Below are 19,272 nucleotides of genomic sequence, written 5' to 3'. Positions count from 1 at the left end.
GGCAATGTCGTACCTACTTACCATCTCCCCTTCTGAATACGACTCTTGAAACAATCCCAAAGGCTTTTACCTCCCACAGGCTAATGATAGTAGATAAATGCTAACTGTGATGCTTTCTACCATCCAAACCTGAATACCAGTTCTTCTGTTGTCCTCTGTGTTGCACAAAATGTTTTGCTCCAGTGCTGGCTGCAGACCGGGGAGCAGAGATGCGATGGGCCAACTCAGCATGTGGCAGAAGATAGCAGTAGCTTGATTTGTAAATAGTGGATTGATAAGGAGTCCCCATTAAGATAAAAATTGGGATGAGAGATGATGTTTTCCTGCTTAAAACCTTCTCAGATATTGAGGAATGTATGCACCCGTGAAGGTGTGTGCGTATGAGCACGCAGAGATACACGTCTGCAAATGCATGAATGCTTGCATCTTTAGTGCCAGGAGGTTCTGTGTTCACTTTGCTTGTGGAAAAGCTGTCTAATAGTCTCAGCTTTTTCTCACAATTGATTTTTTGTTTTTTCCCCCACACATGAATTCCTCCTCATTCCAAGTAATCTTGTGTAAATTTTAAATGTAAAATAAGCAAAATAATTTAAATGAAGCTGCCAAAGGAGTCTTTCAGATGATGATGTGGCTTAACAACACTCCAGCAATGTAGATAATTGAGCACAGACCAGCTTTGCCCAATAGTGACATAGAAAGCTTCTCTGAGCAAAACATTGATGGTAGGAGATGAGCTGGCCCAGGACAGCAGAATCACAGGCTGTATGAGTCTTTGCATTTCCTCATTTTTTTTTTAAACTGAAAATGCTGGTTGTGGTGCCTGCTCTCCGAGGAGAGGCTGGCTGCCTGCACTCTGACCCCCACGAAAGCACTGACCTGAGCTCAGCTTGTGAGCTCTGCATCACATTTCTCTTTGTCTACCTGTCTGATAAAGATAGCTGTTGATGCTTGACAAATAACGTAATGAAAAAAGCATTAATTAGTTAAATCCTTCCTGAAAACTTGTTTTTTTCTGAAACCTACAGAAAGAAAAAAGGCGTTTGCAGTGTGATGTTGGGATATTCCTTTTAGACATGTGGCTGCTGCGTCTGTCCCTGGGCTTAGAAGGGTCTCTAATAAACAGGGCTGTCATTGCTCTCATCCAACTGGGTTTGCCTTTTGCTGTGCTTTCCTCCAATTTACTTTAGCTTCTTATATGTATATTGTAAATTCTTGGAGAAAAACAAGAAGCATGTCCTTGATCTCATGGGAACCGACTATTTAATGTTTCTCGGTTTTAGAAAATAGTAACAAAACATAACGTGATATGGCTTCACACACTGCAAAAATAAACTCCAGACAGAAGCCACAGGTTTCCCTCAAAACAATCTCACTCGGTGAGTTTCATCGGAAAAAGGATTTGTTATATATGTGTTTGCTCACCACTTTTGAAAACATTAACCTTTAAAATAAGAAACAGACCCTGGTTAGCCACTTGAAGTTTAAAAAGTATTGCAGCCCTGCTGAGCTAATACTGCATATATTTGACACATGTACATTTTGCTACTGCTGTTTTGTATACTTTTAAAATATTGTTTGGGTTTTTTCATCCTGTCATTACCCAGATATGACAGGTAACAGCAGTCTATGTCCTAAATCTGCTGAAAGTTGGGTTTTGGGTTTTTTTTAAAACATATTGTAGTGTAGATGGTAAACCAGCTTCTACATAATTTACAGCTCAGTGGATATTTTACTAATGCTGTATTTGTTTTTCCTGATTCTCTTTGTCTCTAAAAATGTTATTTTTGTCAGTAGGGAGATGGATTCGTATCTCGTCTGGCAAATAAAGTGATGTGCAAATGGCTGACTGCTCTGCGGAGCAGTTGGTGCTTGTATTTCGTTGGGGACCTTGGAGGTTTGGGGGTGGTGGCTTTTTTGTTTATTTTCCTGCAGTGCTGACAGTCAAACTGGGGGCTTTTGAAGTATTTTCTCACTGCAGTGCATTGCTGCTGAGTTTATTTTAATCTCAAGGAACTGAGGGAACAACTCAGTTAATATTTTACTTTTTATGCTAAGCTTGGTTTGGAGTCATCTCCCAGATTTAAAACTGAGTTGCCTTCAGCTTCAAATTATGAATAAAAGTCTCCTAAGCCTTGTTTCGGCACACCACAAAGCTAAACCCCAGCTAGCCCTTTTCTCTGGCTTGGTGGGAAACCTGACTCCATCCCACCCGGAGATGCGGGTTCGGGTGCTGTGCCCATCCATCACTGTCAGACCCCACCTGTGGGAGGCATTAGTCGGCGGTGGCCCAAATCTTCCCTGTCCTAGCCCCAAGGACCCCTGCCCTTGGATCATCGCTTCCCGATTTATCTCACTTATCAAATATTTGTCCTGTTGTTCAAAGCTAGAAGTGATGCAGGCTGCATTTGGTTGCAGTTAAAGTCATTAAAGGATCTATGTAGATACCACAGAAGAATATTGTCTAGGAAGTTGCAAGTGCTTTGACCCAGACAGGTAATTAAAGAGCTTAGGAAAGCAAGAATCTCTAATGTGCTGAAGATGTGTATTTGTAAAATAAACCCCAGCTTTCTCATGATTCCATCCAGGCCGTGGGCATCTTCTGCAGGCTCACGGGGACACATCACTTGGCTCTCTTGAAGCCTCCGTGTCTCAGAGCTGTCTCGGATTGCCAGAAATCCTGCAGCGGTCCCTGCAGATACCATGATTTTCTCTTTCTAGGCTTCTGTTTGTGTGGCTGGATGTGAGCGCCGTGTTCGATAAGGGAAGGGGAGGATTAAGAGCACGAGTGATGTGCCAAGCATCGTGCTGCAGGATTCAGGTGTTGCCGGAGGCGCGGGGGCCCCGGGGATGGCGCAGGGCTTTGTGCTCAGCCCCCGCCTGCCCACGGAGTTTAAATGTGAGTATAAAGCAGCAGGTGATAGATACAGCCAGCCAGACAAGTGTTATTTCTCTCTGAGCATCTCCAACGTTTGAGTAATTTGAAAAGAGAATTGCAATTTTACTGACTTTCCAAGTTAGACGTGGCTAAATCTGGAATGAATGTCATTTCTGAAGTTTGCTTTTGGAACAAAGTATGGAAAATGCAGACACTTGAAAACTCCTAAGTTTTGAAGAAGTTTTATTTACTTCTTAATGTTGTGTTTGGAAACTGATGCTTTGTGGTGGAAATAGCTGAAGTGAAAGAAGCAAGGTTTGTTTGCCGTGCTGGGTGAGCTGTGGCAGCACAAAGGAAAAGTTGTAACAAAGTGGTGGTTTCTAAACCAAATCTTGAAATTTAATTCAGAGTTTGGATTGGGACAAAAAAATTGCTTTTGCTCCATTTATTTTTTTTTCACGTCGGAAAACTTTGTGGAAATCTGCTTGATGAAACCAAGCTGTTGGAGTCGTTGAAGCACTGTGTGCACGTGCAGGTGTACTGCGGGTTTGGAGCACGACTGTGAAAAACAACTGTTCTCAGCCCAGTACCTAAGATAAGTAGTGGACAGCATAGAGCGCATAGTTTTGCCCTCTGCTGTGTGCCACAAGAACAAAGCTCTTGTCTTTTTTAAAGATGTTGGGTTGAAAGGAATTTGAGAATTCTTGAGAAAATGAATCTTTTTCACATAGTTGACCGATGTTCAGCAAGAACCTGAATATTTATAAAGATTATAATAAACTTAAAATAGCTGGTGACAGCAAAAAGAGGGGGGGCAAAAAGAGAAAAAGAAAATAAAATGCTGTTTCAGTGCTTGAGGCGGTGTGTGATGAGGAGGCATTGGGAGCGGTGGTGGGGATGCAGGTAGCTCCGTGTCTGGTGGAGCACCAGCTTGATGGGGGGAAAGGCTGGAGGCTCAATCAGCGCAGCAGTTGCAGCCTTCATGTGTTGTGAGAGCAAGTGGTGATGGGTTATGACAAATAATCCTGGGCGAGCATCTCATTAAACACGTGTGTAATTGTTCCTGTTGGAGTGAACTTAGCCTGCTGCCATCTGCTAAGCAGATTCAATTAAACAATGTGGGGTGGGAGGAATAAGGTACAGATGCTAATGCTCTGTGTAAACTACGATGAGCAAGTTCTCCTAAATATTTAGATTGTTTTTGTAAGTTTGTGGAGCTGACTTACTGTTGGGTCTGTAAAGTTCCTTTAACTTCATTTGGAGGTTGGCATTTAGCTCTGTTCTTCTACTTGAAGTTAGATCACTTTTTAAGTTAGTGAAATTAGCTTAAATACAACAGGGAGAAGTTTTTGGCTTCAGGTGAAATTCTGCATAGGAGTTTTTGAATAGGGAGCAGATATCCTGAGTAATCGGACTGTACCCAGGTAGGGACTAGCCTCGGGGAGCTCAGTGTGTGACAGCTCATGTTTTCCTGGGTGGTTTCTCAATCCTTATTTAATTTTTACTGTTGGTTTAGGCTCATTGTCTGTGATGGCAGTTTGACTAACAGGCTCCTGCTACCCTCTCTCTGACACGCACAGTGCTTTTAATTAAAATAGTACAAGATACCATAATGTTTTCAAGAACTTGGTTAAGTCATAAATCAAGCAAAAATAGGTTAAAAACCTAGCCCAGTGGCCAAATAACTTTCTGCTGGCACTGTGACTCTTATATAACCCTGCGTAATGGTCTCTGGCATTATTTTGAAAGTTCATAAACACAGCTACGTGTTAAAGGGGTGGAGGAAGGGGTCAGCTTTGTGTTAAGGACAGAAAGCTCCATTCTCAGTAGCTGACAGTCTATTTCCTTCTCGCTCCTTTTGATGTCTGGAGACTAAATGCTGCATGGAGAGAAAAATTCAATTCATTTAAAACATTTTGCATCAAAATGACATGCTTTAATGTATTTTCTTCTGATGTTTAAATTATCTTTTCATCTCATGAGGGGGGAAAAAAAAAAGCCAACATGTTTGTAGTTAAAGTACCAAGCAGAACTTTAAACAAAGGTCTGGAAGAAGAGGAAGTCTCAATGTACGGTCGGCTTTTAAGAGTAGTGTCTTTTTTTTTTTTATTTTTCCCTTCTCTCCCTCCCCCCACTCCTTGGCTCTCTGAGACTTGTAAACTGAGGAGTTTTATTGCTGCCCTTCCAAATGCTTCTTTAGAATTAAGAGTTTAAATTTTTGAAATTCCTGAAGTCCTCAGGAGGAAGAGGGATAAGGGAAAGTGATGATCATAAGTGGAGCAGAGCACACCAAAGGGTTTTCCAGGCTGGTTTTGCCAGTTACAGCTGCATATAGTCTTACTAGGAGGAAGTCAGCTAAACCTGCATCAAGAAAACTCTTGGAATTACGAACCAATGATTACACTGGATTTGGATGAAAATTAGACTTCTTTAGTAATTGCAGTTGTTATTGCTAATGATTTGGAGTGCTGAGTCTGGCTCATGTTGCTGTAAACATGAGTCTTAGTAATTTCACAACTGTCGTGTGAAGGGAGGGATTCAACAGGGTCTTTATGAATCACTGTCCTTCACCAGATGTGGCCATGCCTACAGATGTATTGTCATGTGTTTGACATAACGCTGATAGACATGGAATCCACTCCATCAGTGAAATCCCAGCTCCCCTTGAGGCTGGTAGAGAAAAATCCCATTGACTGACTTTTTTTTATTTTTCATGCCTCCTCCACAATCTAGGAAAGAGTTCACCCTGTGTGTTCTTTCCGTTTATATCACCAATTTTTTGTATATTTGAAGTCATAAGATGTATTTCCCAGTAGTTCACTCTTCCCTACACGATGCACAGAAGCTCCAGTAAATGTCACAGCGGGTGCAATGTTAAAATGCCTTCTTGGACCACCCGCTCCCGTGGAGCAGCCAGCGCAGCTCCTTTAGGATTCACACGGGGTCCCCATGCAGTTGTTTCTGTGGCAGGCACTGACAGCATCTCTCGGGTTTAGGCTGTGTTTTTGTGAAAAGCACAGTGTGTTGCCAACACCCACGTTTGCAAGGAAGTGTTAGCTTTTTAATCGGGATCTGCTTGGAAAATTATTTCCCCTTCTATATTGGATATGTTGCTTTCGTAGAAGATATTTGATGTGTGGTGGGGAACTGGCCACTTCCTTATGAAATTAGAAAAGCCTTCATAAAGTAATGGGCATTTTTTTTCTGTTTTCCAATGTATAATGACCTAAATAACCTCAACGTTGCACATGTTTATTGATAATGAAAAACCAAAACTATTCTTGTTTTGCATGATACTGTTCTCTCAAACCTCTGTTGTGTTACACAGCCCCCGCATATTGCTATTAAGACAGATAGCAGAGGAATATTTTAGGGATACTTGTAGGTTTTCCAGTGGGGATAGCCCCACTGTCCTGAAGGGGAAAGCTGCCATTGGAAATGAGATATCTTGAAAGAGAAACTTAGGTGTATCAGCCAAACTTTTCAGGAATGCTGTAGGTGTAACCCAAAATCCTTCCAAACTTATTTTTCAGTCTGGAAGCAGAGTATTAACAAGGCGTTGAGTGTTTTTGACTCCACGTAACCATTGTAAGTTAGCAGGGATGGCAGTGTGGCTGTCACCTATGGAGGCACTTGCATCCCTTTGGGAATAGATGGCAAGCTTTCCCACAGGAGGACACAGCTCTCGCTTCTGATACATACTTTTTTTGCCATTAGTGAGCTCGATCTGGTTGTGTTCGAAAGCGGGTCTCATTTTTCTCTTTTCCAGATACCAAATATGTCTAAATTCAGCTCACAGCCTTTTGTGTGTTAGTTGGAAACAACAAATACTTTCTAAAACAGTTATGTTGGGTTAACTGTTTAGCACCAGCAAACAGTCATAGTTTGCATGGCAGTAGCTTTCTAACGTGAAATACTTTTTTTAGCACCTTGTGTCAGTTTGGTGACTTTACGGATGTTTTAAAAAAAACAACAACCTGTTATGTCTTCAAAACCAAACCCAGCCTCTTCATGCAGATCCACAAACAGGTATACGGAGACATGATTCCCCTTGGGTAAGCCTGACATTAGAGTCTCCCCACATGAAACAGTGCTTTTCTGACGATTTCCTCACCCACGCGCCTTTTGGAGCTGCTTTAATGTGACGTTTATGACAAAACGTCTCTTATGCATCCTTTCTGATTTTTCTTGCAGAGGATATTCAACTCCTTTGTGTACACGGAGAAAATATCGAACGGAGAAAGTGAAGTTCAACAGGTGAGTCCAAAAGCTCCTTCCCACCTCCTGCTGCCTGCTGGCAGTGTTACAAAGGCAAGAGTCAGCTTAGAAATTACAGTTCTGTCTGGATCTATTGTGGCCACTACCCTTGTGTCCAGCACATCAGATAACAATAAACGGAATACAATATAAATGGAGATGGGGTGTATGGGCTGATTATGTATTTGAGCGTTTTGCATTGCCATGAAAAGGCTTTCCATCTGCTTTGTGTGGGTCTGTCCCTTAGAAACAAAAGAGCAGAGGCAGAGCTGGGGCCCTCATGTAGTATCTCACATTAATTGACTGGTTTTCATGTTGGAAATGTCTCTTTTAAAATTGTTTTAATTCAAAGCAAAAACACTAATAGGGTTTATGAATGTGGAAATGGTATCAATTGCTTTGTGTAAATATGGGACAACTACAGCCTGATGCATAACAGTTGTGGTTGAGGGTTTTTTGTAATTTTGTGTGGGCTTTTCTTACGGGAACACATTTGAACATTTAACTCTTCAATTTAACATTGAGATAATATATCTCAACACATGGGCTGCTTGTATTTTAATACATGCAAACATTTGGAATGTGAATTTTGGATCAATTTTAAAACAGACCAAATAGATTCCGTTTTCTTATTTAAGAAGTTAAGGTACCAATTCTGAACACTAACAACTGCACCTTCATGCTAAACACGATGAGTTTTGGTAGATAGAAGAGGCAGCCGCTGCCCTGCGTGGGCAGCCTGGGTGTCCGAACAAAGAACCAGCTTTTCCTTCCAGTTTAAGCATGGACTCGCTTGCACAATCTTCAGTGAGTAACCTGACCTTCCTAGACCCCTATCAAACCAGTTTTAAGGTTCAGTAAAAACAAAAGTGCCTCAGAGCAGGGCTCTCCCCGGGGAAAAGGGAGTTGCTCTTCAGCCTTATGGGTAGTGTGATTTGTGCATTAGCCGCTGTTGCTGGTTTCCAAGAGCATTATCAGTACATTGCATGCCGTGTGCATTAAAACTGGTCATGTAATATAAACAAATTAACACTGTAAATTGTGTTTACTGTAAATACTAAAATTCCCAGACTTTTTTTTTTCCCCAAGGAAAAACACAAAGCAGAGCTGGATCAAATGGGATTGTGAATCCCTGCACGCTGTATTTAAACTTTTGGAGAGTTTGCATTGGAGAGTGGGGCTCAGCTCCTCTTCTACTTCAGAAGAAATAAGGTGGCTTTTGATGGGATTATGGTGAATGTAGAAACTAAATTAATTTGCAGGAAGTGGAATAGTTCAGGAAAAGTTCCACTGATGATGGGTTTCTCTTAAACCAAAACCAAATCTTTGCTCTAGAAGCTTTGTCCCACACTGGCATTAAATTGAAGTGTGTGACAATGTTAACAGAAAAAATTGATAAATATAAGAGTATGTGATTAATGATCTAGGATTTAAAATGAGAGTCTTAGATTGACATAATACAAATTTTAAGGTGAATCTCTTGTGTGTGTTATAAAAATGACAAGGTTTGTGTTTAGGAAAAAACCAGCAAAGTTCACCTTTGGTACTGCTTGTGTCTGTGTTAGATGTTTGTTTGGTGAGATACAGATGTGTGTGGGAAACAACAGAAGAAACCAGAGCACCACATTAGTCCTAGTAAATTACCCTAATTCTGGTATTAATGATTGCTTGACCCTGCGGATAATCGTGTCTCAACCATAGCAATAGATGTTACACTTTACAGCAGGTTTTTCCTAGCTCTGGTTAGTTAGAAGACATTTGATGCAAGTTTTTCCTGAAGCTTGATCATTTTATAGGAGTCTGTCCTACATACTTTATTTGGCTGTAGAAACACATTTCTGATTTTTGAACATCACAGTTGAGATCGTCACCTGTAATACAAGAGTAAAAAAATATGGGGAGGGGTAAATAAACCAGGAGGACATTCCCTCTTCTGGTTTTGATCCCACTGCCTGTCTTTGTTATGCCACCTTTCCCACTTTGCTTCTCAAGTGAATTGTGCAGAAGGCTTTTCATGCCTTTAATAATTATACTTAATTCTTTCCTGGGTTTGTTTGGCTTCTGCTTTTCTTTTCTTTTTTTCTTTTTTTTTCTTCTTTTTTTATTAAGCAGTCACCAGTATGAATGTCCAGACATGGGGGCAGCAGATGTGGTGTTAATGTTGTATTAGAATGCTTCAATTATTTTTTTAAATCTCCTCTCTTCCAAGAAAGACCCCAAATTATTTTTCTTTTTTGACAACATCTAATTGGAGAACACATAATTAAGAAGTGGTGATGTGGAACTAAGTATAACAACATCCTGTTTCCTTCATATAAGTGGTACCTTTTTTCCCCTGTAGGTCCAGATAGATATGGCTGTGTATTTCAGTAGTTCATTTTCTATCATTGTTATTAATTTATACAATTCTGATGTGTGTTCCTATTACTAATTTCGGCATACTTTTTTTTGTTGATGTATCAGTGAAATATTGGAAGTAAAAAACCAAAAAAATATTGGATGCCCAAATTATGATCCCATAGAAGAAATTTGCTGCTTGGAAAGGCATCATGTAATTGGTGATGCTAAGGGATTGGTTTATGTGGTGCTCAAGGTCAGATGCACACAAAAGGTGGTGGTTCAGCAGTGCAGACAGGAGATGCATGCCGTGCTTGGCGTGATGCTGGAGCCCTCCGTCCACCCTTGGGAGGCTTTGGCTTCCCTGTAAGCATGTACAGGTAGGTGCTTGCATGCAAAGGGACCATGAAAGGGTAATTGTCGCCTGACTTTAAAAGTTTAAATCTGAAACCATCCCAACGTCTTAAAAGAAGGGTTCACCAGCTTTGACATTGCACTAGGCTACCGTTTTTCTTGAGTATTTCTGGGTGGTCTGCACACCGTGAAAGGGCCATGTGGGCTAGATTATATGTATCAGATGGCTTTTGAAAGCCAAAAGTGTTTTCGGGAAACCAAGAAACTGGATTAAAACTTCTTTGAAGTCTCGACTATTGATTCTCCACTTAGGAAACGATGCTGCTTGTTTCCCAGCCACAGATGTACGTATTCACCCTAAGTAGATATAAATAACTGTCTAAACACTGTAGGTAGTGTGATGAATTCGGAGCTGTCAGAGGAGAAAAATGAGGCCCCGGTGAAGCATAATTACTGTGGTTAAAAGCTCAACAGTGAAGTGGATAGAAGAATAATTGAGCACTTCTGTTTCATTAATAACCAGGTCTTTTAGCCCTAATGAATCACAAGCAATATAACCGGAGTTTTATGAGTAAGAGTAGTACATCGAATGGGGTCGTCTTGAGCAAATGCAAACAAATGTAAGCAAATTAAATCCCCTGTCGCTCATTCCTGTTTTTGTCATTCATTAACATTTTCTTAGCAACTGATACCCGAAGGCAATTAATTACGGTTTTATGTCAGCTAGGATTTTTTTCTGGCAGACCACTGAATTGTTGTGGGGGGTGGTAGGGTTTTTGGGGGGGTTTTTTGGGTTTTTTTTAGACCAAACTGTGTAAATAATGACATTCAGTTTGTTGAGAAAGTGAAAAACTACAGCTGTTGGCCTTCAGGCCTGACTATTTAATACGCTTGGCTTTCTTCATGCCACACAAGGAGTGGTTTACCTTTTGACGTTAAACTGCTTACACTTTTAAGGTCGACAGTTACAGAATTACTATTGTACGTAACAGATAAAATCTTTTTTTGCTTTGAATAGGTTATTAAAAATTGGATGGCAATTGCCAAAAATAACTTGGATTCCTTTCCTGTAAGTTATTTCAATATCAGAGAACTCACATACAATATGAAAATATAGTGGTGATATAAATAAAGAGGAAGATGGTTAGTTTTATTAGGGGAAATTCTAGATTAGCCATTTTCAAGGAAGTCAGCGTATGTTCAGCGTCCTGCCAGACATATGGTTTCTGTGGTATAGAGAATATGAAACTGGCCTCCAAGGAGAAGAGAAGATGGTGACACTGTCTTGAGCAGGAGCATCTTTACCAGCTTCACGTAGAAAAGTGGTGATACATTGAACTTTGGCAGACAGGTTGGAGCACAGCAGCAACAACATCTCTGCAGATAGAAATACATAATCATTTCTCCTATTTCTATCTGTCGATGCATCCTGGGGAAAGAAGTAGTAGCAAATAAAGTAATTAAATTAGTTGAGATAGTCAATTGTAAATATGCATATGTCAGCTGAAAATCATCTCGCTGGAATATTCCTGGGAATATTCACTCCTGTTTGAAGGCTGGGAAGGACAGGGACAGAGGGAGGATTTTAATTTAGAATAAGTGAATGCACAAGCAGTGAGATACGCCTTTTGTCATTAGGTTTTTCCCTGTTTAATGTATGCTTCTCTCCACGTAACTCCTGCATTTAGAGCTAGAAGACTGTCATTCCTTTTCCTTCTAGCTCATTCAGAGAATAATTATCATCTGTAAAAATAGCAATAATAATAACCTAGAGAATCAGTTTCGTATAAATCTGCTAGGAGCTGCTAAGAAATCAAACTAAGTTAGTTGGGAGGTTCAGGAACAGAATTGTGAGGCAAAACACTGGTTTCTACAGGTATGCAATTTTGTTTCTAACAGAACAAGTTTACTAGAAGTATTTTTTTGAGAAATGGTATATTAAAAAAAAAATAAAAAATCCCCGAAAGCTGAAATCTTAATGATTTGGGATTGGGTAAATTGTGTCTGCCACAAAAATGTCTTCTGGAGTGATACAAAGCATTCTTGCAATACAATATATTTTTAATTCAGAAATGCTTGTGTTTCAGAGTTATAAAAAATAAGACTCAATGATCTTAAGGGTCTTTTCTAACCTAAATGATTCTGTGATTCTAAATCAAATGGTTAAAAAGAATCAGAAATCAAATGGCATGTTACCTAATCGAAAATGAAACTTCCATTTTATAATTTATTTTTTTTTTTAACTCTACTGCAAAGAACACCTACACATACTTGTCAATCTGCTAGAGAACTTTTTATCCGAATTTGGGGCCTTTGTTTTCCATGCCTGGCTACAAACTGAAAGGTCCACCATTCAGAGTTTTGCTTTGCATTGCTGTTATACTCCTGATGGGTAAAAATTATTTCATACATTGATTTTGCTGTCATACTTGGGCAAGTTCAGTGAAGTGTGTGTTATTCATTGGAGTTAGAATAATTAGAAATTTTGTACAAGTGGGAGACAGGTGCTGAGGATTTTTCACCCTGGCAGGACACTCATTTTTTGAGATACTTTTAAGTACATAGCACCGTATGAGTGGAGGGCATGTGTTTGTTTGCTTGTAAAGGGTTCTTCTCTGATGATGACTGCTGTGGAAGTGGTGTTTATAGACAACATCAGCTTTAGTTCTGAAAATATGGTAACGGATGGAAGTTGTGCCCTCTAAACTGAATTGGACACAGGTACTCACTGAATTTGAGAGCATACTCTTGAAAGATCAAATAGCTGTTTTGCAAACTCTGTTGACTTTGTGGCACATGGAGGGGAATATACTAAGGCGAATAAAAATCCCAGGTGGTATTGTTATTATGGGTTTCTTTCACTCGATCCTTATGCTGTTGGGCGGCTGTCATCTTCTGGGTTTCTGGAGGACTTCCACATGGCCCGCGTGAAACTCTATAGATAACACACTACTTTTTCTAAGCCTGTTTCGGAGCCAGACCTCTCTTGGTTTGGTTTTCGGTTTTTTTTTTTTGCTTCCTCTGTTACCAGCTGCCAGATGATGGGATTACATTCAGAACCATAGCCATTCCTTGGTTTTCCTTATTTCTCTTTGCCAGTTGATTTGTATTCTATTAGTTGTGGGGTTTTTAATAAGCTGCATGACAGGGCACAGCCATCTCTACCATGTTTTGCTCTCTACATGTTCCTTGCTAAGACCAGCATCATGTCAGATGCAAGCTACGTGCGAGATGTTCTTGGTGTCCTCAGGGAATGTATGTGTTACAAAAATAATTAATGATATGTGAGTTTAAGGAGCTCCTTTGCAGTTGTGCTAATGAAAGGACTCCTCATCACCTGATCTCTTTTACTTACTTATTTTTTACCAAAATGGGATGTCTTTCTAAAAGTAAGCTATGTCTCAGTCTGGAAGGACAGGCTTGCTGCAGAAATGCTTGTGCTGTTGAAGGACACGGACCATCAAAATCCCGCCTGGCTTTACGGCACCAGCACCTGTGTGAGAGATGAACGCATTTGCTCCCTCTGCCACCAAACTAGAAGGAAGTGTCTCCCTGGCTTTCCTTTCCCGTGGCAGGAGGAAGGATGCTTTTGGCGGCCGTCCCGCTGCCTCACCATGTCGCACATCAGTGGTCGGTGCCCATGGCTGACAGCTTTGACAGTCACCGATCCAGCACCAGACTCCTGCAAAAATAGCACAGCAGCCTCGGAGAAACCAAATGTCATTCTCCTGAGCAATGTTCTTGGTAGAAACAGGGTCCTGCCCTGCCTGCCCTGGGTGCTGCTCTGCCTGCTCAGGTTTTGTAGAAGTGAAGAGAAAGCCCTGCACTTGCCACAATCGCTCTCCTCTTGGCCGGCGAGGTGCAGGGTGCTAAGAGTTGGCATGCTGCACTTCAGGTTGGGTTGGGAGTTTTTTGTTTGTTTTTGGGCTAGGCAAAGAGCTTTTGAACTCTTCTGAGAAAAGAGGGAGCAGGTTTTGTAAACAGTAATTGATGAGACTGTTTGGGGCTCTTCATATAGAACTGCTGTTCATCCCCTCCAAGGTGGAGGAGATGTTGCAGCACTACCTGTTGGTGACCCAAGTGTGGATTAAAGGACAGCCACTGCAAATGCTGACCTTTCAGCTGATCACTTGTCCCATGTCACTCAAAAGTATGGCAGCTGGCAACAGGCATGGTTTAAATTTCCAGAGAAAGTATATCAGTGTGCTGGAAAAACCTAGATTTTGCTGTTGAGTATGACATCTCCCTGGCTATGAAAAGTGATACGCTCACAAGATGTTGAGTTTTATGTTGATTAATTGTAGCTTTGTGATAAAAGGTGATGCATACTGTGTTGAACGTATTTCCAGAATGACTTTTGGAAATTGTGGCCCTTTCTCTAGTCTTTGTTGTACACCATGTTTGACATCTCCTTCCTTCAAGTGAGCCTTGGGAAAGCTTTGCCGAAGTTACTGGCTGGTAGAAAGCCTCAAGTAAGTGCTGATTTCTGAAGAAATGCACATTGGAAAGTAGTTTCCTGCACCCTGATTGAATGCTCAAGCGTGTATTTTCAGTGTCATCCAGAGGAGTGGGAATTGTTTGAATCTGTTAAAGCAGGGGTGTGGGAAGTAGCTGGTGGCAGTTCTAAAATCCTGTCTCAAGCCATGTCCGTGCTGTGGCTTTCTGGGTTTGTACGGAAGCAGTGGTTTCTTCAAGAGCCAGGTAGGTTAGGAATAAATATGTTAAAAATTTTCTAGAATACGAATCTGTGGATGCACAGTAGTGTTAAGTTGTGATACAGTGGGAGGAGTGCCTGGTGGATGTTGGAGATTGGTACTTTTGTTCGAGGTTCTTCTGGTTCACAGAGGGGATTTAAAAATAAAACCACTAACTAAACACTTCAATGTGTAAGCGGTACTTTTCGAGGAGCCCAGCAGTGTTGGCATCCATGTCTGTCGACCTCACTGATACATGTTTTATATACAGACTTGAAACCATTAAAAATACCTTGGCTGTCAAGATACAGCCAGAAATAAAACCTAACCTTGGAGCTCTGCTTTCCCTCAGTACTCCCTGAAAAGGGAGGACTTCAGAGCTGTGGAGCTTTGAGTGGAATGAAGCTTTAAAAAAAAGCTCGAGGGAACTATGCAAATGAGGAAAATGTCTCTGGGAAAATTAGAGAAACTCACTGATGTTGTGATGAAAGGTTGTCAGTGGAGATGGTGACAATTGAAGTGCATTACCCATGGGTGCTGCGGTAATAGAAACAGGTGTTACCGTCCAACCTGTCTGCAAACTGAAATGCTTTGGCTGCATGCCAGCTGCCAAAAAAAAAAATATAAAAAATAGAGCTAATGGCTGCATTGTTTGGAGAGAGAACTCATTTCTTATTATTCAGTTCCTTAAAATTAAGGAGAAAATACAGAAATCTGAAAAAAGATGAGAGGAATGCCAAGCAAGGGTTCCCGCCACCCACCCGCCTTTGTTTTTAAAATGAGGTGAAGAGCACTTTGAGAATTGACCCAAGGATAATAGCATTTTATGTCAATCTCAAGGTATCCAGATTTATTTTAGTCTCCATTAAAATGGGTGAATTTGAGCATTTCTGTGAGAGCAGGAAATGTCTGTCACACTTGGTACCTACCCAAGGGTATACCCGAGCGTGGGATGTCAGCTACCTGCCCCTTTTATGTCCCTGATTCGGGACACAATTTCCCATTTTGCCTTAAAAATGTTTTAAACAATTACGTTAGGATGGTTTCATAGTTCACTGGTCTGTCCTTTCGTTATTTGTTATCTCTTTCTTTCTGTACCTTTGAGGTTTTGTAACCAGTGTGGTGTGGGTCTTGCATCCATCAGTATGCAATGGCTATTCAGCTCTGGGCAGGTTGAAAAAAGCAGGGTCTATGTTGGAAAAAAAAGTGATCTTCTGTTTAAAGATTTTAGGTTTTTATTTAGAAAAATGAGAAGCTGATTTAAGCCTGCAGCTTTTATTCTGACAGGCTCTAGCAACTGAGTGCATCACTTTGCAAACTGAATAATGTTTCTGAGCTAATGATGTGAGTGTGCATGCATGCATGGGCACGCAAGGCAGAGATGAGGAGCTAGGAAGTATGTATTATTTTTTGCTGCTGTTTTAATCACTGAGTGCTGGAATGCCTGTTCACTGTCATGGATTTTTGTGCTCCAGTGAAGCCCAACTATGGAAGAAAAAGTAAGTTAGTTTTTTCAGGCTTCATCTGGAATATACTTCTTGATTTGATGAATTAGGACCATTTGGGTTTAGTAATTTTTCAGCTGATTGGTGTGTTACCCTTAGGTTCTTAACATGGTTTATTCATTCTAATCGATTTTCAAAGGAGAGTTGCTTTTGGATCATTTTGCCGTTGGTGACTTTTTTGAGTTAGCTGTTTTTAAAGTGGTTTTGATTATTGAGAGTGCTCTCTTGCTATCAGAGGGCAGTATTTTTAGGGTTCTTCAGATTAGATAAACAGTTCTTCCAACCATGCTTATGTCCATGGACAGGGGATAGATGTCTGTATAGCTCCAGGAGGCTTCAGGTCCCTTGTTGCTGACATGCACTTGACTCTCTGCCCCAACTGAAGTGTTGGATCCCATGTAATGAAAGTAACGTAATGACTTTGAGCCGTTCAGAGTTTTTTCGACAGGAGATACAGTTTAGATACTAAGCATGTGCTTTTTATCAGCTTCTGAGGTATGGGCTCTTCTGGAAAACAGATTTGTCAGATCTTCAGACTCTGCACAGCAGGGTAAAATGCAAAGGCTGTGGGGTGCTTTTTTCGTTCAACCTGGAAGGTGAAAACTCATCAACACCAAAACCTTATCTTGTACAGCATTCATTTATCAGAGAAAAGCAGTGATTCCAAATGAGAGTCCTTTTGCTCTGTTGCTCCGTGTTAGTTCTGTTACTGCTGCTGATGGTTGTGTGGTCCTTTTTTCAGCAAACTTAAGCTCTCTCCCCTTTTTGTGATTTCAGGTAGGGAAACTGAGAAAGAAGTGTATAGATTCAGGTATCTGGTTTACGTAGTGCTTAAGCACAGGTATTTCATTTGCCCAAACTTGAGAGAGGAACTTTGTAACCATGAAACTTAAATGCTTTGGTTTAGGAAATTTGGCTTGTCTATGTCAGGGACCTTCCAGAAGAATACACTTCTGAAGGACACGTTTGAGGAGTACAGTCAGACAAAAAGAAAGTTTACTGGAAAAGAAAAGGAACTACCCAGCAGCTTATTTTCTAAGAACTGGAAGCAATTTAATAGTGTTGGATGCCTAACATGGAGGAGACCATTAGCAGTCCTCTGGTGCCTTGGCAATAAATCATTCTACAAAACTAATTAGGTATAATTCTGCAAGTCATTTGAGCAAGGTCCTATTAAAACCTGTGCTCCTAGGAGACCTGTCGTTGAGCTGCAGCATTTGCCGAGAACAATGGAGGCAAAGGCAATGCTGTTATCAGTGTGAGCCTCGTTATTCGCATAACGAAGTAAATCATGCTGAAATGTCCTGTTAATAATAGTTAGGAAAGACATTTGTCAGTCCAGAGGATCTGGAACAACTGACTGTGTTTCTCAGCACACAAATGTAGCGGCACCGTTAAATCATCCCCGTAGAGTTTGGAGCATACAGGCAGCAGGAGAGATGAGTGTTATGAGTTGACGAGCTAATTTCAGCTCTGAAGAAAGTTCGCAGAAATGCAAAATGCAGTATTTCTGAGTATTCAACACCGCAGTATATTGCTTGGAGATTATTGTCTTTCATTTAGGATGCGTCTGGCTGATGGTTAAGTGTAATAGATAGGTTGGTGTGGAAAGGATACCAAAGGTGCCAGAGCAAATTCTGTATGTGCTTGGTCCGTTTCATTAATTTCTCACTTTGAACGAAAGACCAGGAACAAAAGTTGCAGTAAAACTTTTACAAAGTTCTTGTAAAACCTGATGCTTCCTAGTAATTGTGTTTACTGTCACGTTTGCTCAAATAACAGCCACAAATTTTTCCCTTCCAATTTTCCCCTGCAAAGTCATTAGTCAGGCTCGTTGTGATGAACACCTAATGAACTAGACACAAGCAAGCTCTTGTCCGACAGCACAGGAGCTTCAGTAGGCCTGTGATGTGTCCCAGCAGGCTCTGCCCTTGTTAACACCGTGTGCCTTTGGACTGCTTTGAATCTGCCCAGCATGGAGAGGGCACGGAGAGCATGGGGCTCTGCCTGCAAAAGGCACGGGCACAACCATGCCTTCGAATCCCACACCAGCAAGCCCCGATGCATTGCTCGGAAGTATTTGCTTGCAAAAATTTGTTGACTTGATTTTATTTTTATTTTTTTATTTTTTTTTAAGAAACATTTAAAGAGTAGGGCTGAAGTACCCAATTTGCTATTTCTAAAGTTAGGCACTCTTAATTTTTTTTAAAGGCCTGAGAATTGCTGGGGAGGGATGACAGTCTGCTTGTTTTCACTTTCTGAAAGGAGAGAAATATGATCATTTGCTCTTACAAGTAATAGTGTAACCTCTAAACCTTGTCCTGATTTATAAGTGCCTGCTTTCATCAGAGGGACCTCTGACGACAAAAGGCTTGTCGAAGACTTTCACCTGTGCAAGATGGTTGCCATTAATTTCTTTCTGTTATAATAGAATGTCAATTACAGGTTTTTCATTTTGTTGTTGAAGTTTGTAGTTAAAACTGTTGTACTTATGACTAGCCGCAGTGAGCTGCTACATCAGTGAAGAAAATCACTTGGAAGATGCTCAGCTAAGAGCCTGTGGTGCCCCCGCAAAGCAGCAGGGGATACAAATTAAAAAGCAAAAACTGGGATGGCTTATTTTGCTGGGATTGCAACAAGGAGAACTACATGAAAGGAGTTGTGAAATATTTCTGCACAGATTCACCTGACCGAGGAGCTGTTGTTGAACAGAGAAATATTCATGGCAGTACTTGGGGTTGCCTGCATCCTCAGCTAGTTCCTTTAAATAGATTCAGTGCACTGGGAGATGCACTGTTGGCTGTTTGCTGGTGAAGCAGTAAGAGATTTCTCTGTAGGTGAGGTCTTCTGTAATACTATTATTTGGGCTTTCCTTAAGTGTCCATTTATAGAGCTTCTTTAAATTGACTTGTGGCCTGTTTATTTTAGTCTCCATCACGTCCTTGTCAGGCCTTGCAAGAGCATGATATTGGAGAGCTTCAGTGGTAAGCCAGTAGCATAGGTAGCGTCCCATCCAGGTGTCAGTTCTTAATGAAAGGGAAGTTTGATGTAATGGAAATTTCACTTTGCATACATGCAAAAATTTATGTTCAAGTACACATTGCTAGATGGTAAATGTATTTTATCTTTTTGTTTAGACTGCTTTCTGTGGCCAATATTATTAATTACTTGATTTCACAGTGCTTAAGCCACCAAAATAGAAGTACAATGAGCAAAGTAGACAACTATTACCTTTAACATATGCAGTTTT

At 40.8% G+C, this 19,272-nt stretch overlaps 1 protein-coding gene across 1 annotated transcript in view; it reads left to right on the top strand.

The window, feature by feature from the left end:
- Window positions 1-19,272, top strand: part of CACHD1 (cache domain containing 1) — a 112,071-nt gene that overhangs the window by 32,038 nt on the left and 60,761 nt on the right. Inside the window, exon 2 of the mRNA XM_049809415.1 lies at window positions 7,070-7,132. Coding sequence (XP_049665372.1) covers window positions 7,070-7,132 — 63 coding nt within the window. The remainder of the gene's footprint in view (window positions 1-7,069; window positions 7,133-19,272) is intronic.

Source organism: Accipiter gentilis, chromosome 8 (assembly GCF_929443795.1).
Source record: "Accipiter gentilis chromosome 8, bAccGen1.1, whole genome shotgun sequence".
NCBI classification, from domain to species: Eukaryota; Metazoa; Chordata; class Aves; order Accipitriformes; family Accipitridae; genus Astur; species Astur gentilis.
Note: the sequence above shows the minus strand (reverse complement) of the source record. Positions and strands in the feature narration are given on the sequence as shown.